At 36.8% G+C, this 13,962-nt stretch overlaps 1 protein-coding gene across 9 annotated transcripts in view; it reads left to right on the top strand.

The window, feature by feature from the left end:
* Positions 1–13,962, top strand: part of TGFBR3 (transforming growth factor beta receptor 3) — a 129,860-nt gene that overhangs the window by 105,049 nt on the left and 10,849 nt on the right. For 8 of the 9 annotated variants that reach the window (XM_035332811.1, XM_035332820.1, XM_035332816.1 and 5 more), the window contains 7 exons: positions 755–944; positions 2,171–2,481; positions 3,241–3,390; positions 5,128–5,259; positions 5,534–5,710; positions 8,573–8,872; positions 9,911–10,031. In XM_035332811.1, coding sequence (XP_035188702.1) covers positions 755–944; positions 2,171–2,481; positions 3,241–3,390; positions 5,128–5,259; positions 5,534–5,710; positions 8,573–8,872; positions 9,911–10,031 — 1,381 coding nt within the window. The remainder of the gene's footprint in view (positions 1–754; positions 945–2,170; positions 2,482–3,240; positions 3,391–5,127; positions 5,260–5,533; positions 5,711–8,572; positions 8,873–9,910; positions 10,032–13,962) is intronic. The other variant, XM_035332819.1, reaches the window with a different exon arrangement.

Raw genomic sequence — 13,962 nt, 5'->3', positions numbered from 1 at the left:
TAAGGGCTTAGTATTGTGGGAATACATATTTACATTTAAGCACTTAAAACAAGTTAAAATGTAATATCAGTGAATGTTTTCTATCTGCCCCTCTGACAGCTAGAGATGCTTGTTGTATCCTCTTGATTTGTCTATTTGGACAAGAAAATTTGAAATTTTGCAACACTTTTACAGTAAAATGAAAGCTAAACGACCGTGGCACTCATCTGTATTCCATGGCTATTATTTGTAATTACCAGTACAACTAAGAGGCTGGCAAGTGTATTTCTGTGAGTTTGCAAGAACTAATGTAGTTGTGTAAAACTTATATTGTAGCTCATTAAATTTTAAATTTTATTTAGGTATAGAAAGTATATGGTGTCTTTTAATTAGTTTGGTCTGTCATAAAGGTGCATATTCTCACCTCACTGTTCAGCACTTCTCAGTTTTGAAGAAAATGCAGCATTAAACAAATGGCTATAAATACACCCCTCTTGTTTAGGGATTAACTACATCTGACCAACTTGACTGACTTTACTCCAGTACAGCCTGAACCAGTCAGAGGCTGGGAGGAAGGCAGAGCTTTTCTCCGGGTGTACAGCAGTTCTGTGTTTAAGATGGCGATTTATTTTATTTCCCAGGTGATCTCCATTTGCAAACTGCTCTGTTAATTGATAACGTAAAATTTCTCTCCAAAATGTGAAATCAGTGTTGGTATTTCATGTCAAGTATCCTTAAATGGTAGATAATGAGCCATGTTTTTCTTTGTTTGCAGACATCAAACAGTATTGGTTTTGGAAAGGAAACAGAACGATCCATGATTATGAGTAAATCAGTAATACCTGATATTCCTTCATCTCATGAGAGTTTGATCAAGTGGGCTTACGAGCATAAATATAGTCCTGTTACTTCCTACACAAAAGCCCCTGTTGCTAACAGATTTCACCTGCAACTTGAAGATACAGGTAAGCTTAAAGATGGACTTTTATTATATAGGGGAAAAAAAAAAATAAAAAAATTGCTGTATTGCCAGGTGTATGATGCTTTGAAATCTCTTTTCTCAGGTTTAAAGCTTTGTTGTTGAGTGTTGTACTACTTTCACTGCTCATTGTCAATTGTGCTGGGAATACATCTAACTGCTGGTTTAAAAACAACAACAACAGTCTGTGGCTTCTTGATCAGAAAATTCCAGGGAAATTGTATTGTGTCCTGTAGTGTTGGTGGAATTAAATGCTTATAATTTGTTCAATTCAGAAGCTTGACCATGCTCAGTGCTTACTGGAATGAGAGGACTTCAGTGACTGGATATTTTGTTAGTTAATAAATTCAGTTTTGACTTTTATCAAAAATATGAACATGTTTCTTTGAGACAGTTAAATGAACTTTTAAATTGTTTACAGACAAAACTGGCTTACCAGAAAAGTATTAGCAAATGGAATAAATACAACCATTAAAAAATTTACTTGGCCAAAGTCATTGCTGATGTAAATATATCCTGGTCTGTCAAAGCTAGTAGATTTGCATCTGCTTTTGCACTAGTTCTAAATTTCAGTCCCTATAACTTTTGTTTAGTTGTTTTGATAAACGCTTAGATTTACACAGATTTTATCAGCTGCACTCTGATGGTTTCCAGATAATTATCTGCTTGAGCCAGATGTTGAGATTTTGGCCCTGAGCAGTACTGCCTATAAGCCAGGAGATATATAGTGTTCTCATTTACTCATCATAAAGTTAACTCTCATTTAACTTCACTTTGGTTATATAAGTATATTGTGCCATCAGGTAATAGAAGAATTTCAGTCAGTGATTTGAACAGATAATATTTCAGCAGCACTAAAATAGTGTATTTCTGGGCTATGGTGTTTCCTTTATGTTTGTGGTTGCCTTTTTATATACAGTGAAGCCCACTCCTGAAAGTCCATTGTTAACTCTTAGTGAGGCGTATTTCTAGAAGGGATTAAATATACCAAGATTAAATGCCTCAGTAGCAACTAAACGCTTAGCAGAGGAATTGTGGCTGGTTACCTGTAAGGTAGAAAGATTCTACCTTGGATGTCTTTCAGGGGCTTCCTTTCTGGATAATATTTTTTTGGCATGAAAATTACTCAGTTATAAATTCTTCTGTGAAAAAAATATTTACTAACCTAATTTACTTTTTTTTTTTTTTTTTTTTTTTTTTTTTTGCTTTTAGAAGAGATGAATGATGAAGAAGATCATTCTCTTCCTCCAGAGCTGACAGAACTGCTGCCTGCCCCAAAGAATCCTGCATTAAATGATGGCCTGACTTTTCCTTTTCATATTAACAGAGGAAGGCACGACACAGTGGGAGAAGGAATTTTCCCATCCAGGGATTCAGTGGACACATTAATAAATCATGATTTTGAGCATTCCCTCCCAAAGCACAAAGAACCTGAAGAGGTTCAGGGCAGTGCTGATGTAGCCCTGTCAATAAAGTGTGATGACAAAGTCATGACAGTGGCTGTAGAAAAAGACTCTCTACAGGTATGTGTGATCTCGTATTGTCAAATTTGGGCAAACTTTTTTGGGAAGGCCATTTTGTTTGTATTTTGATTTTAAAAATAAATATTCTAAGAATATTACCACCCTCACCCCCTGAAAAAAAAAAATGTTTGAGGAAACTATACTGTGGATATCCTTTGCCATAACACTGGGTCTTGTTTCCTCTTCCCAGCAATACAGTAGTTCGTAGAGGGATTTCTGGTTAAAGATTTGCCATGTTGATTCTGTCAAAAACTACTCTATTCAACCATCAGTCAGAGTTTTTAATCTCCAAAATACAAAGAAGCTGCTTTTGGTAGCTGTGTAAGACCTGAATAGGTCTGCGAAGCAGCAGCTAAGGGGATGGAAAGTTAAAACTGTGTAGTCCACTGTTCCCCATTATGTGGTGTTTTATTCTGTCTTGACCATTTAGCAGCTGAAAGGTTGCTTGTGCCCATTTGCATTGTGGAAAAGAGCCTGATACAGACTAAAGCATTTTTAGCTCATTTTAGACCAAACAGAGTTTGTGTCAGCAGATTAATAATGAACCTGTTGTTTCCTTTGTTCCTTGTTACATTTATTCCCTGTCTGTCATGTATAACAGCATTTTGAGATTGACCTTTCCTGGATGTCAGTATAATGAACTTCACTTCCTCTTATCAGTGGTTATGAACAGTATTCTGAGCTGCACTTTAAGCAAGAGTCTAACACAATTGTATTTCAGCAGAGGTTACAGCCATTTACAAAGCATCTTTGTTTTAGGCTAGCGGCTACACGAGGATAGAGCTCTCACTGCTGGATCATTCTTGCAAGGCCAGGATGAATGGTACCCATTTCATTTTGGAGTCTTTACCAAATAAATGCGGGACACGGACAGCATATATCTTGGACAAGATTGTTTATTTTAACTCTGTGAGTATTTTAGAAAGAGGAACCTTCTTCTCTGCTGCACATCATAGTGGTACAAGGAAGCCATTGTAGTTAGCTTTAGACTTAGCAGAAAGGAGGAATCCTGATTTTTTCCTGTAGAGCTCAAACCTAGTTGCAGATACAGTCCCTGTATTCAAGGATGTATGAAGGCCATACGTACAGTGTACTGCTGTGGTCAGATAGTATACCAAAAAGAAAACGAGGAGTTGAGGTTACGTGCTTTTACAAAACAACAGAGCTGAAGTTTGGGGACCATCTGTACCAGTCTCAGAGAGTTTGCACATGCTTTCCCTATGCAGCTTTAATGTGCCCACACGTAAGCAACACTACATAGCTATAAGGAGGGATAGGAATAAAGTTCTGTGATTGCAGAGAGCATACCATTTAATTCACATGCTGAATTATTTAAGGTGATTTTTTTTCTTTCCGATTAGTGGGGAAAGTCTATCAAAAAGTGAGGAAAAGAGATTATATGTGCATGCTTCTCTTGTATTTTGATTCATATTTGCTATAAGTGGATGTATGTGATGAAGGGAATCTGAGCACTTTTATGTGAGTGATGATGTCAAGAAGCCTATATAGGTTCTAGAGACTGCTTCCACACTGGCTTAGTTTATGACCTTAAATACATTGTGACTAGTCTGGGCTGGAAAATAATGACAGGTTTCTCTTTCTGAGCTTTCCAGTACATAACCTTGGCGAATGATGGAAGTCCTGTGTTCCAACCCAAACACAGCTAAGGCAATTTCATCTGACCTTGCCTGGCTAAAACTGTTCTATATTGGCAAGTCTGTAGCACCTAACTTTAGAAACAATCTCAAACCCAGCCTGTGGATAGAAACATCTCCAAACTATGGAAAAGCACGTGTCTGGAGCTAAATACTGTCATTGTCCCTGTATTACGTTCTATTATGGTCCAAACCAAAATGGATATTTGCTGTTGCTTCTCTCATTTCTCCACCATGTCTTTACGAGCCTTGGTTACTCACTGAAACTGAGAATCATGTATGGATGGTATGAATGGAGTCTCAAAGAGAATATATGTCACTTCTTACTGTTTGCTTTATGTTCAAGAAAACAAATATGAAAGTCTTAACAAGGGAGGGGTCTAGCTGAGGAACTGCAGGACATAGATAGCTAAGAGAAAAAAGGAACTGTTAAGTGAAGAAATGGAGAAGTGTGGAAAGAAGGAAGAAAAACGGGGGGATGTTAAGTAGAAATTCAGAGGAAAAAAAGGGAAAAATGAAGAAAGAGACATATTTTGGGGTCTACATCTCTAGAAATATGAATTGAAATGACGGAAGAAAAAATCCTTAATGACCCTAATACTTTCAATGATACTCCGTGAGTGCATTAAGGAAAACTGTAAATTGTGAAAAATCACTTTAGAAAGCCATTTTTAAAATCAGTGTTGGCTATACAAATACCAGAGACAGAATGGAAATGCTTGAATGCTCATTTAGATACCAACACCCAGACCAGCACTTTTATTATTTTTTCTGTTTCTGAATTCTGGAAACAAACTAAAGGGTGTTCACAAAATGTAACCTACATATTTGAAACAGCTTTTGTGCCAAGCATTTAAGATGTTCTTTCACCATCTGATTAGCTGGTGCACTTCTTTTGGCCTTCACATTGTTCTGAAGAGAGAAGAAAATAATAACCACAGAGTGCTCAGTTATCATGTAATTTTATGCATTTGCAATACCTTTTGTGCAGATTGTCATTCAGCTGTCATCACCAGCAGAAAGCAGCGGCTTTGATGATGATGACATGGAATCAGGTGATAATGGATTTCCAGGGGATGCTGATGAGGGAGATGTTATTTTCTCAAGCTGGCCTGAAATAGCGGTATGTTACTCTCAGTTTTGTACCTGACAATAGAGGAGAAACCTGTTGTAATAAGCAGCTCACCAAAATTGCATTAATAATAATAGCAATTAATTTGTCTTTTACCACTTTTCCTCCCACTTCCATTTCTTGTAACCCTGCTGAAGAGTGGCACTAAATAGAAGGAACATGGGTGGGCCAATATTGTACACTCTAAACTTGTCCTTATCCAGCTACCATTCTTGACTCATGATGTATTTGTACTGGTGTATTTATTTATTTATTTATTTTTCAGTTTAATTGCACACTGCACCAGCCAGAGAAGGATTTTTTTAATCCTGCCATGTTCTGGCCTCCTGAACCACATGTCACCAATGTGACCTTCAACATGGAGCTGTACAAAACAGATCTGTTCCTTGCTCCCTCCCAAGGACTCTTCTCTGTTGCTGAGAATGGGCCAATATACGTAGAGGTAACAAACGATAAAGGCTTTCAAACTAGCCAAAACACAAGGTCATGCAACTGAGCCAAATTTGTGCTTGTCAGTAGAAAGGCTGCCTTGTGCAGTTGCTTTAAACAGGCAGGTATGAGGTTTTGGGGCTATGGAGAAGACAGAATATGGGTTAAGAAACAGGACAATGCTTTTGGTCAAAATCAAAGGATTCCTGCAGAATGGATGAACTTCAGTACAAGGTAGATTAGTCATTCTTATTAAATATCTGCTTTGCTGTGCAGAATTTAAGGTGGCCTCTGAGTTCTTGCTCTCAACTGTCATTTTCTGGTGAAGACTTTAGGGTTCATCTTACCCGGTAATACAGTTGAACCTCATCTGAACAATGTAGGCATGAACAAATGGTTACAAGTGTCTGTCTTTCAGCTGGTAGTGTTCTTAGGTTGTAAAGTTAATACAGATTTTGTGCTCTCTCTGATCCACTTACAAACTCCAGTTACAGGTCTTGTGCTCATCAGATGAGATTTAAGGGTAGAAGGTAAATAAGCCCAGCAAAGTCAGCAGCCATGAGCATAGTGGCTCGTTTGACATTAGAACAGTTTTCATTGCTGTTTCAGTGTCTTGTGACTCTTTCTCATTCTCTCTCTAGTGAAGAGGTTTCCACTAATTTGGAGAATAAAAGACCGTAAAGATTCATCTTGAAAATTTATTGTGTATAGTAATTTTAAAGGAGTTTTTCTTGGTCTTTGTACTATTATACAGCATGAAGACACTGTGTGATGGAAACAGAAGCATGAAAGTGGTGCCAGAGCTCCAGGTTTTTGTTTTTCCCCTGCTCCTGCTGCACTATAGGATCTGCTACTACAGCCTTTTCTACTTCCTTTCTTTAAAAATTATTGTGTTCATTTCAGGGCTGTTAGATAGCAGATAATCTGTGAAGGTCTATGGTTTTGTTTTTTGTTCATTTTCTCTTGCTTTTTTGAGACTAAAATACCAACTAAACAATGATAAGAGTACCACAGGAGCTTTGCCATATCCTCAGAGCTAAAATTAAACCCATTACATCAGTGAACAGATCTAAACAGATCTACTTATCTCTAACACTTCTGTTTGTTTTCTGCCTAAAAGACTTTAAACAATGCTATAGTGAAAAGTACTTAAGACAGTTGAAGCACAAAGAAAGTATGTCACCATCATTCAAGAATGTTTATAAAAGACACTTTTTTTTTTTCATTCGGCTAAAACCTGCTGCTTCCTTCAGCAATCTAGGATTAATTCCCTAGCTCTCTGGATTGGTCTGATTCTGGAGCTGCTAATTCAGACAAGTGTTCTGATTTCTTTATCACCTGTCCTGGCACAGGCCTTTTTTTTTTTTTCCTTGCAAAGTGAAAAGTCTATATCAGTTTTGGACTTCTGTGATTTTATTTTTATCTGACAGATTTTTTTGGCATTTGTTTGTTTTCCTTTTGTGGCTAATATATATACTATATATGTGTGTGTATATATATAAATAATAATTTTGATCAGTAAATTACTTAGGTCATAATCTATAAGAACTTTATCTGCCTTTTCCTTCTCTGCTAAAAAATGTGTTTAGTATTTTATATTTTGTCTCTTTTTTTCTCATTCCTGGCTTTCATATTCGTACCATAATTCTGGTCTCACCTTCCCTATTGTTCTTTTTGTTTCCTTGAGATACCATTCATCCTTTTGTTTACATGATAGTGTTTCATGATGCTGTAGTATACTTGTCCTCCTTGTCATAATCTCTGTTTTAAACTAGTATACACAGTCAGCTTGTTTACCTATCAATCTCAGTGGCTTCATTTTTATTTATTCGCTCCTGTTTGTTCTTTTTATAAGATGGTATCTCTTGCTTAGATGTTTCAGCCCATCCTTTCATCTTTAATTTGATTACTGCTCACATAGAGAAAAATGAGAAATGCCATTATTCACTGCAGAACTCAGAGCATCCAACCATTTTTCTGTATAAACCACAGGAAAATTAGGCAGGCTTTCACTTAAATATACATGCAGCACATAAAGATTAGGTACACACTTAAGGCACGTTTCTTCTTTCTAAGCAGAAAATTATTTCTTGTGGAACTGTTTTCATCACGTAGTGTCAATGGTTAGGCATAGCATTCCTGTTATTTATTAGAAGTAGCATGCTGCATTTGTTACAAATTCCATTTTTTTCATAATTATTCTGTAGCATTTATCGTCTATCTTCAAATTCAGGTGAACAACATCAGTGCTCTGCAAGTTTGCAGTCTTAGTTATTTTTCATTTTTTGAACATGAATTTCAGACTCACATTTCATAAAAAATTAGGGCTTTTTAGTAGACTTCTCCCCCACTCCCAGTCCAGGAATGCCACCCACACATCAGAGACCATGACCTCCACTCTGCCTCTGCATTCCACTCTTGGCTGGGGGTGGTTTCTCTGTTGTGTATTGCTTTTTCAATTTCCTTTTTATTTTTTTATTTTTTATTTTTTATTAAAGTTTCAAATAGACATGGATTTAGAAATCATCTTTCATAGAACTCTCATGAGCTGTTTGGCTGTAAAGAAAGCAGCTCCAGCTCAGTAGTTGCTTTCATTAATTATATATCTGGTCTGGGTTTTTCATATGATTTTGAAAAGATAAGGGATTGCTGTATTTTGCGTGTTTATGCCATTAAGCAGCTGCTACTTTTGAAACCATATATTTTCTCTCTCTGTCTGACAGCCTACCCTTAACATTTAGCCTTCAAAACAGTTCAACATGGAAGTGTCACTGGATCACTGCTTTAAATAAATGTTGAAAATGTGAATGGAACTTGAACAAAAAATGAGATCTGAGATCTTACTATGTTTTTTTTTTTTTTCTTTTTAATGCAGGTGTCTGTGACCAAAGCTGACAGATCCTTGGGCTTTGCCATTCAAACATGCTTTGTTTCCCCATTTTCAAATCCAGATAGAATGTCTGATTACACCATTATAGAAAATATTTGTCCTAAGGATGAATCCGTTAAATTCTACAGTACTGAGAAGGTGAACTTCCCAATAGCACATGCACAGAAGGACAAAAAAAGATTTAGCTTTGTGTTTAAACCAATATTCAACATCTCACTGCTCTTTCTTCATTGTGAGTTGACTTTGTGTACAAATAAAGACAAAGATACTGAAGGACTGCCTAAGGTCAGTAATTTTTTAAAGTCGAAACTTCTGATTTAAGAGAAAATAAGATTTATTTTTTAAATCTGAAATGACTAAATGCTTTGCTGTTGGATTGATGTAATGAATATGATAGATCTAGACTCAAGATTTTAATGGATAAGAGTCATGATGCTATGCATTTTGACTGCAACATTTACTGTTTCTATTTAAATCTCATTGTATGGGATAAATAGAAGTTGCTTTTCATTATGCACGTGGTTCAGATTTATCTTCACAATCAATATCACATAAAAGTATTACAAACAATGTTAGTTTTAACTTCCAAAGACATGCATAATACTGGATAATATTGCAAGTGTGTTTGACCCTTCTTTTAGGAATTGAGATTAGCATGTCTCACTAGAACTTGGGTAGAAAATAAGTAAATGCTGGCATGTTTGCTAACTTTTTGGTACTGTATCACCTCATGTGTTTTTACAACAAATAGTCCTGAACTGCTCTAATGTTTCTAAATAAAATTCGTAATTTCTATCTGATCAAAAGACAATCACCAAATTTTCCTTTATGACTAATGAAAATGGCTTAAATTCATTGCTAGAGAATGTATTGTAAGAATTTTGAATTTATTTTTACTTTTGGCGACTTCTGTAAGTGGCCCCCTGAGTGTTGCTTCTTTTATTTTTTTTGAAGATGACTTGTCATACTGATCAGCATGTACTTGTGGCTACAATACTGGCCACTGGGTTTTTAAAAACTAGCGCCTGTTTTGTTATTCTGCAGTAAAGTAATTACAATTTAAGTTCTATACTAACACTCTCATAAAGGTTAGAGGATCCTTAGTGAAGGCAAAGGTTGCATCCTGAAGCACAGCTAAGAGTTACCTTTGCCAGTACATTCCATGTGTTGTTTGAAGATACTCTTTTTTTTTTGTGTGTGTGGTAAACAATTTTGATAAAACTGATGAGACAATTGTGCAGCTGGCAGAGCTATGCTGGCAGGCACTGCAGGTGTTTTAGTTTGAATAACTCCAACCTCACTTGCTATTCTTTCCACCTGCAGTGTATTCCTCCTGATGAAGCTTGCACCTCTCTAAATGTGGATATGATCTTGGCCATGATGCACAACAAAAAAACCTTCACCAAGCCCCTTGTTGTAGTAACTCATGAAGGAAAATCAGAAGGTATGAAAACGGGCTTGACTTGTTTAATAAAGCTATATATACTCTATCGTGTACATACAGCAACTTAAAATGGTGTAAAGCAAGAGTACTCCAAGTATGTGTCATCGTGGAAAATTGTGGTAATACTGTGGTTGTAAGATGTTACTTGTTTAGACTTGTCCCTGGCAGCGGTCATTGTGGTAGTTTGTTGCTATCTTTTAATTGGCTTTATTGATCCCTGGAAATGTGGTTTTGCAAGGCATTAAGAAAGGAATACCGTACTGTGCAACAAATACAGGTTTCATAAGCATAATTATAGCACTGCTACTTCCAGTAGCTTCTTGTTGCCCAGAGATCAAAGGCAGTGCTCTGTTTCCTGCTATATCACTTCTATATTGTGGTTGTAAATATTTATTTAGGAATGACAGCAATAGAATTACAAAGTATTGAGAATGCTAAAGCCCAGTAAGTTTGTAAAGCAAAGCAATGGCCACCAGAAAGAAACTCGTTAGATTGTTAGGCTACTAAGAGAAAAAGATGAGCTTTTATGCAACTCCCATTTGCTATAGTGTAGGACATTTATTTCTGTGGAGGTTTTTAATAAACCCCTTATTCACATCTTTTGCAGAGTAATTTTATTACTGTTTTTAGTTCAGTCAATGTCACAATGTGCTATTGCTTATCTTTAATGTCTCATACAGATATAAGTAGATAGTGAAAGATAATTTTCCCATCTTAAACCTACATAGTCCCAGGCAGCATGGGTCTCTAGTATGGTAGATATTTTTGTCATTAAAAACAAAGAGCGTGTTTTTAGTACCTTAATAGTAAGATTTGTTTTCGTTTGAAGGATAGCAAATGCGAGTGAAATATGCTCAGTTCTGCACCCATGTCTAATAGAGTAGTTCTCTAATTCACATTAGTGGTAGCTAAATGTATTTAAAGGCAATTTGGAACCTCTGGGGTAGTCCTGCTAGTTGTGCTCCACTGAAGAAAATGGCATAATGAGAATATGCTCCAACTTAAGATATGCCCTTTGTGTTTACTGAGTGATGGGAACTGAGAGCTATTTCCACAGTTTCATGTAGTTTGAAAGTTCTTGGTGAATCCCTCTGATAACAGCATCAGACATGTTTTGATGCATCCATTACAGGAGAAAGTATGTGTGCATTATCTTTCCCTTTTGTATTAGCACGGCAGTTTAATTAGAAGCTTCAGTGGTTTCACGTGCACATCATAATCTTAAATTTGTGTACAAAAGCTGCTTGAAATTTTGGAATGTTTTTCAAGGAACATCAAAGGATGGGCATGAGAAATCCTTTAAACTCAGTTGAGCAATGCATGCTTTTTAGTCTTCAAACAATTTATAGTACCATACAGCATTGCTAGGGGACATAAGCAACAACTGTTTCTGTTTAACTCTGCGAAAGAGTGTAGTATTTGCTTTACAAATTTCTTGTTAATACAGATCAAATCCAATATGAGTTTAAGTATTTGATCTGTCTGATACAACTAAAACTGTATTTGGGACCTGATTCTGTGCTTTCTTTTTAACAAAACTCCCACTTTCTCATTTGCTATTCTATTGGGAATGAGTAAATCCTGCAACTGAAGTTCATCTTTCAATAAACAGACTTATACTCTGAGCTCTCTTGCCCTTCTGATGTGTAGAGCATTGTGTGCAGCTCCCATCTAGGACTGCACTCAGAATGTTGTCTTTGTGAGAGGCACAAGGTCTTAGTGTGCAAAGACGAGCTAAATTTATAAAGATCAGTTACAAGACAACAGTGTGATAGAGTATTTTGTTGCATTGTGGGTGATTTGATCTAATTGTGGGATGTTTGATGGAAATCTCCCCCAGCATATCACAGCTTTCAGGCATAATATGAAGCTGCACATTAACAACATAGCTTTGTTGGTATGCAGTTATTCAGCAGTGAATCAAATGACCCCTTTCTAAAAGCCAAATGCCATTGTTGTCCATGAACCTAAGATTTGAAGAAGAAATCATATAGCATTACTGAACAGGAGAATTTACATCTCAGAGGTGGTGTTTATCATTTTCTTTCATTGTTGTAAGTCATATTATGTGAGTTACTGCTATTGGAGCTGCTCTGTAAGCCAAATGAAGAAGTCATGTGCTTGAAATTTAAAAAGTCTTAACGTGATCATTGCAAAGGTGTCATCTTTTCTTCTGACATCAGCTTAAGACTGGTCAACAACTCGAGAAGAAATCCCAACTGTGATTATATGAGATTATAGGAAGTATTACATGAATTATAATGTAATTGCATGTGATTATATGAACCTATATGAGACTAATTCTTCCTCCCCTATTAATTTTGTTAGTTTTATATGAGCTCAGTTACTAACAATGCAATAGATCCCAATGGAAGTGTATAAAAGCTTCATGTCATGCACTTTTCCTATGCATTGTGGCATTTTAATACCCTAGCCCCAAGTCAGTGAAAGGCATATAGCTAGCCTTTTAAATGCTAGGAAATATTTGCTCTTCTGATGAAATAGCCTGCTAATTTCATTTTTTGAAATTTTGGCAAGCATCATTATTTCAGCAAAGGGAGACAACTCATAAAAGGAGGTCAAGTAGAGCAGCTAATGGGTTCCTCTATCCTGAAAAAGCTTAAAGCATCGTGACAATTTTTAAAGGCCAGCTGCTGCCATTTTTAAGTTAGATGCTTTCACTGGACTTCAAGGATTCCTACTGTTCCTGTGCTGCTCTGAGTCACCCACATTAAAAGAAGAACTGAATCAGGGGGGAGAATTTATAACGGGCTACAGAGCCTATCATTAATTAGCAGACTTATATTCTCTGTACAGAGGCCAGTGACAGAATGAGTGTGGAAAATTAATTCTCCCCTCATCTTAAAAGGGATGTTGCTGGCACTTGGGATATGCTAGTAGACCATTTGGACAATCTGTTGGTGCCTTTACCCATGTTTGTACTGTTTAATGCTCCCTGGTTTCAGTCCAGCCTTCCTAACAACTCTTACCTTTAGTTATACTCTTGCTGTTACGTGTGCTTGATGCCTTTCCAGTGTATTGTGTGCACGTGCGAACAAGTATACGCAAAACCTTCTGTTCTCACCTGTTTCCTACTGCTGTTCCACCTGTTTCCTACTATCCTGCCAAGAGTGATCTGGAGGAGATAATTAGGTGTTAGAGTAACTGACAGTAATGCAGTTTAAGAATGAAGTGCTTTTTTGGATGTTGTAGGCACATGTCTGAGATGATCATACACATGATCATCTAATGAACATACAGGATACTGATGGCAGTTTAGTGCTCCCACAAGAGTTTTAGAAGTGAGAAGCACAGTCTTGGTTTAAGAATACTCTAAATAACATACTTGTTTTCAGTACTTTTGCACCACTGTGTTTGCACTGCAAACAAACTTGTTTTTTCCCATTTTTTTTCCCAGTCCCTAAAGATACAAAAACAAGTATTGGGATACTGTCTTATCAAGTCCTTTTACAGCTATTGTAGTGAACATACTCAAATATGCCAGAATTTAAACAAGATCCCTAGGTTACTAAGCAGCACAGAAGCAAACTGCAGCTAACCAAACAGGGCCTTGGGTCTGAAGCCAGAATCTCTAGCTTTTCTGCTTGAGGTGGCATTCTTGGAGAAAGATAAGAGGAACAGTTAAGCAAAAGAAGGGAAAATTCTTCAGTTCTTGACATGTATTTACTTTCTGCTACATGCAGATAGTGATGATGATAATGCCAAGAAAAATAGGTTTGGTGTAATAGATGATCTTTGATTACACACACACAGAGACACACACACAGAGACACACAGACAGAGACACAGAGACACAGACACAGACAGACACAGACACACAGACACAGACAGAGACACAGACAGACACAGACACACAGACACAGAGACACAGACAGACACAGAGACACAGACAGACACAGACACAGACAGA

This window comes from Oxyura jamaicensis, chromosome 8 (assembly GCF_011077185.1).
Source record: "Oxyura jamaicensis isolate SHBP4307 breed ruddy duck chromosome 8, BPBGC_Ojam_1.0, whole genome shotgun sequence".
NCBI classification, from domain to species: domain Eukaryota; kingdom Metazoa; phylum Chordata; class Aves; order Anseriformes; family Anatidae; genus Oxyura; species Oxyura jamaicensis.
The sequence above is the reverse complement of the archived record's forward strand: the minus strand, read 5'-3'. Positions and strand labels throughout refer to the sequence as shown.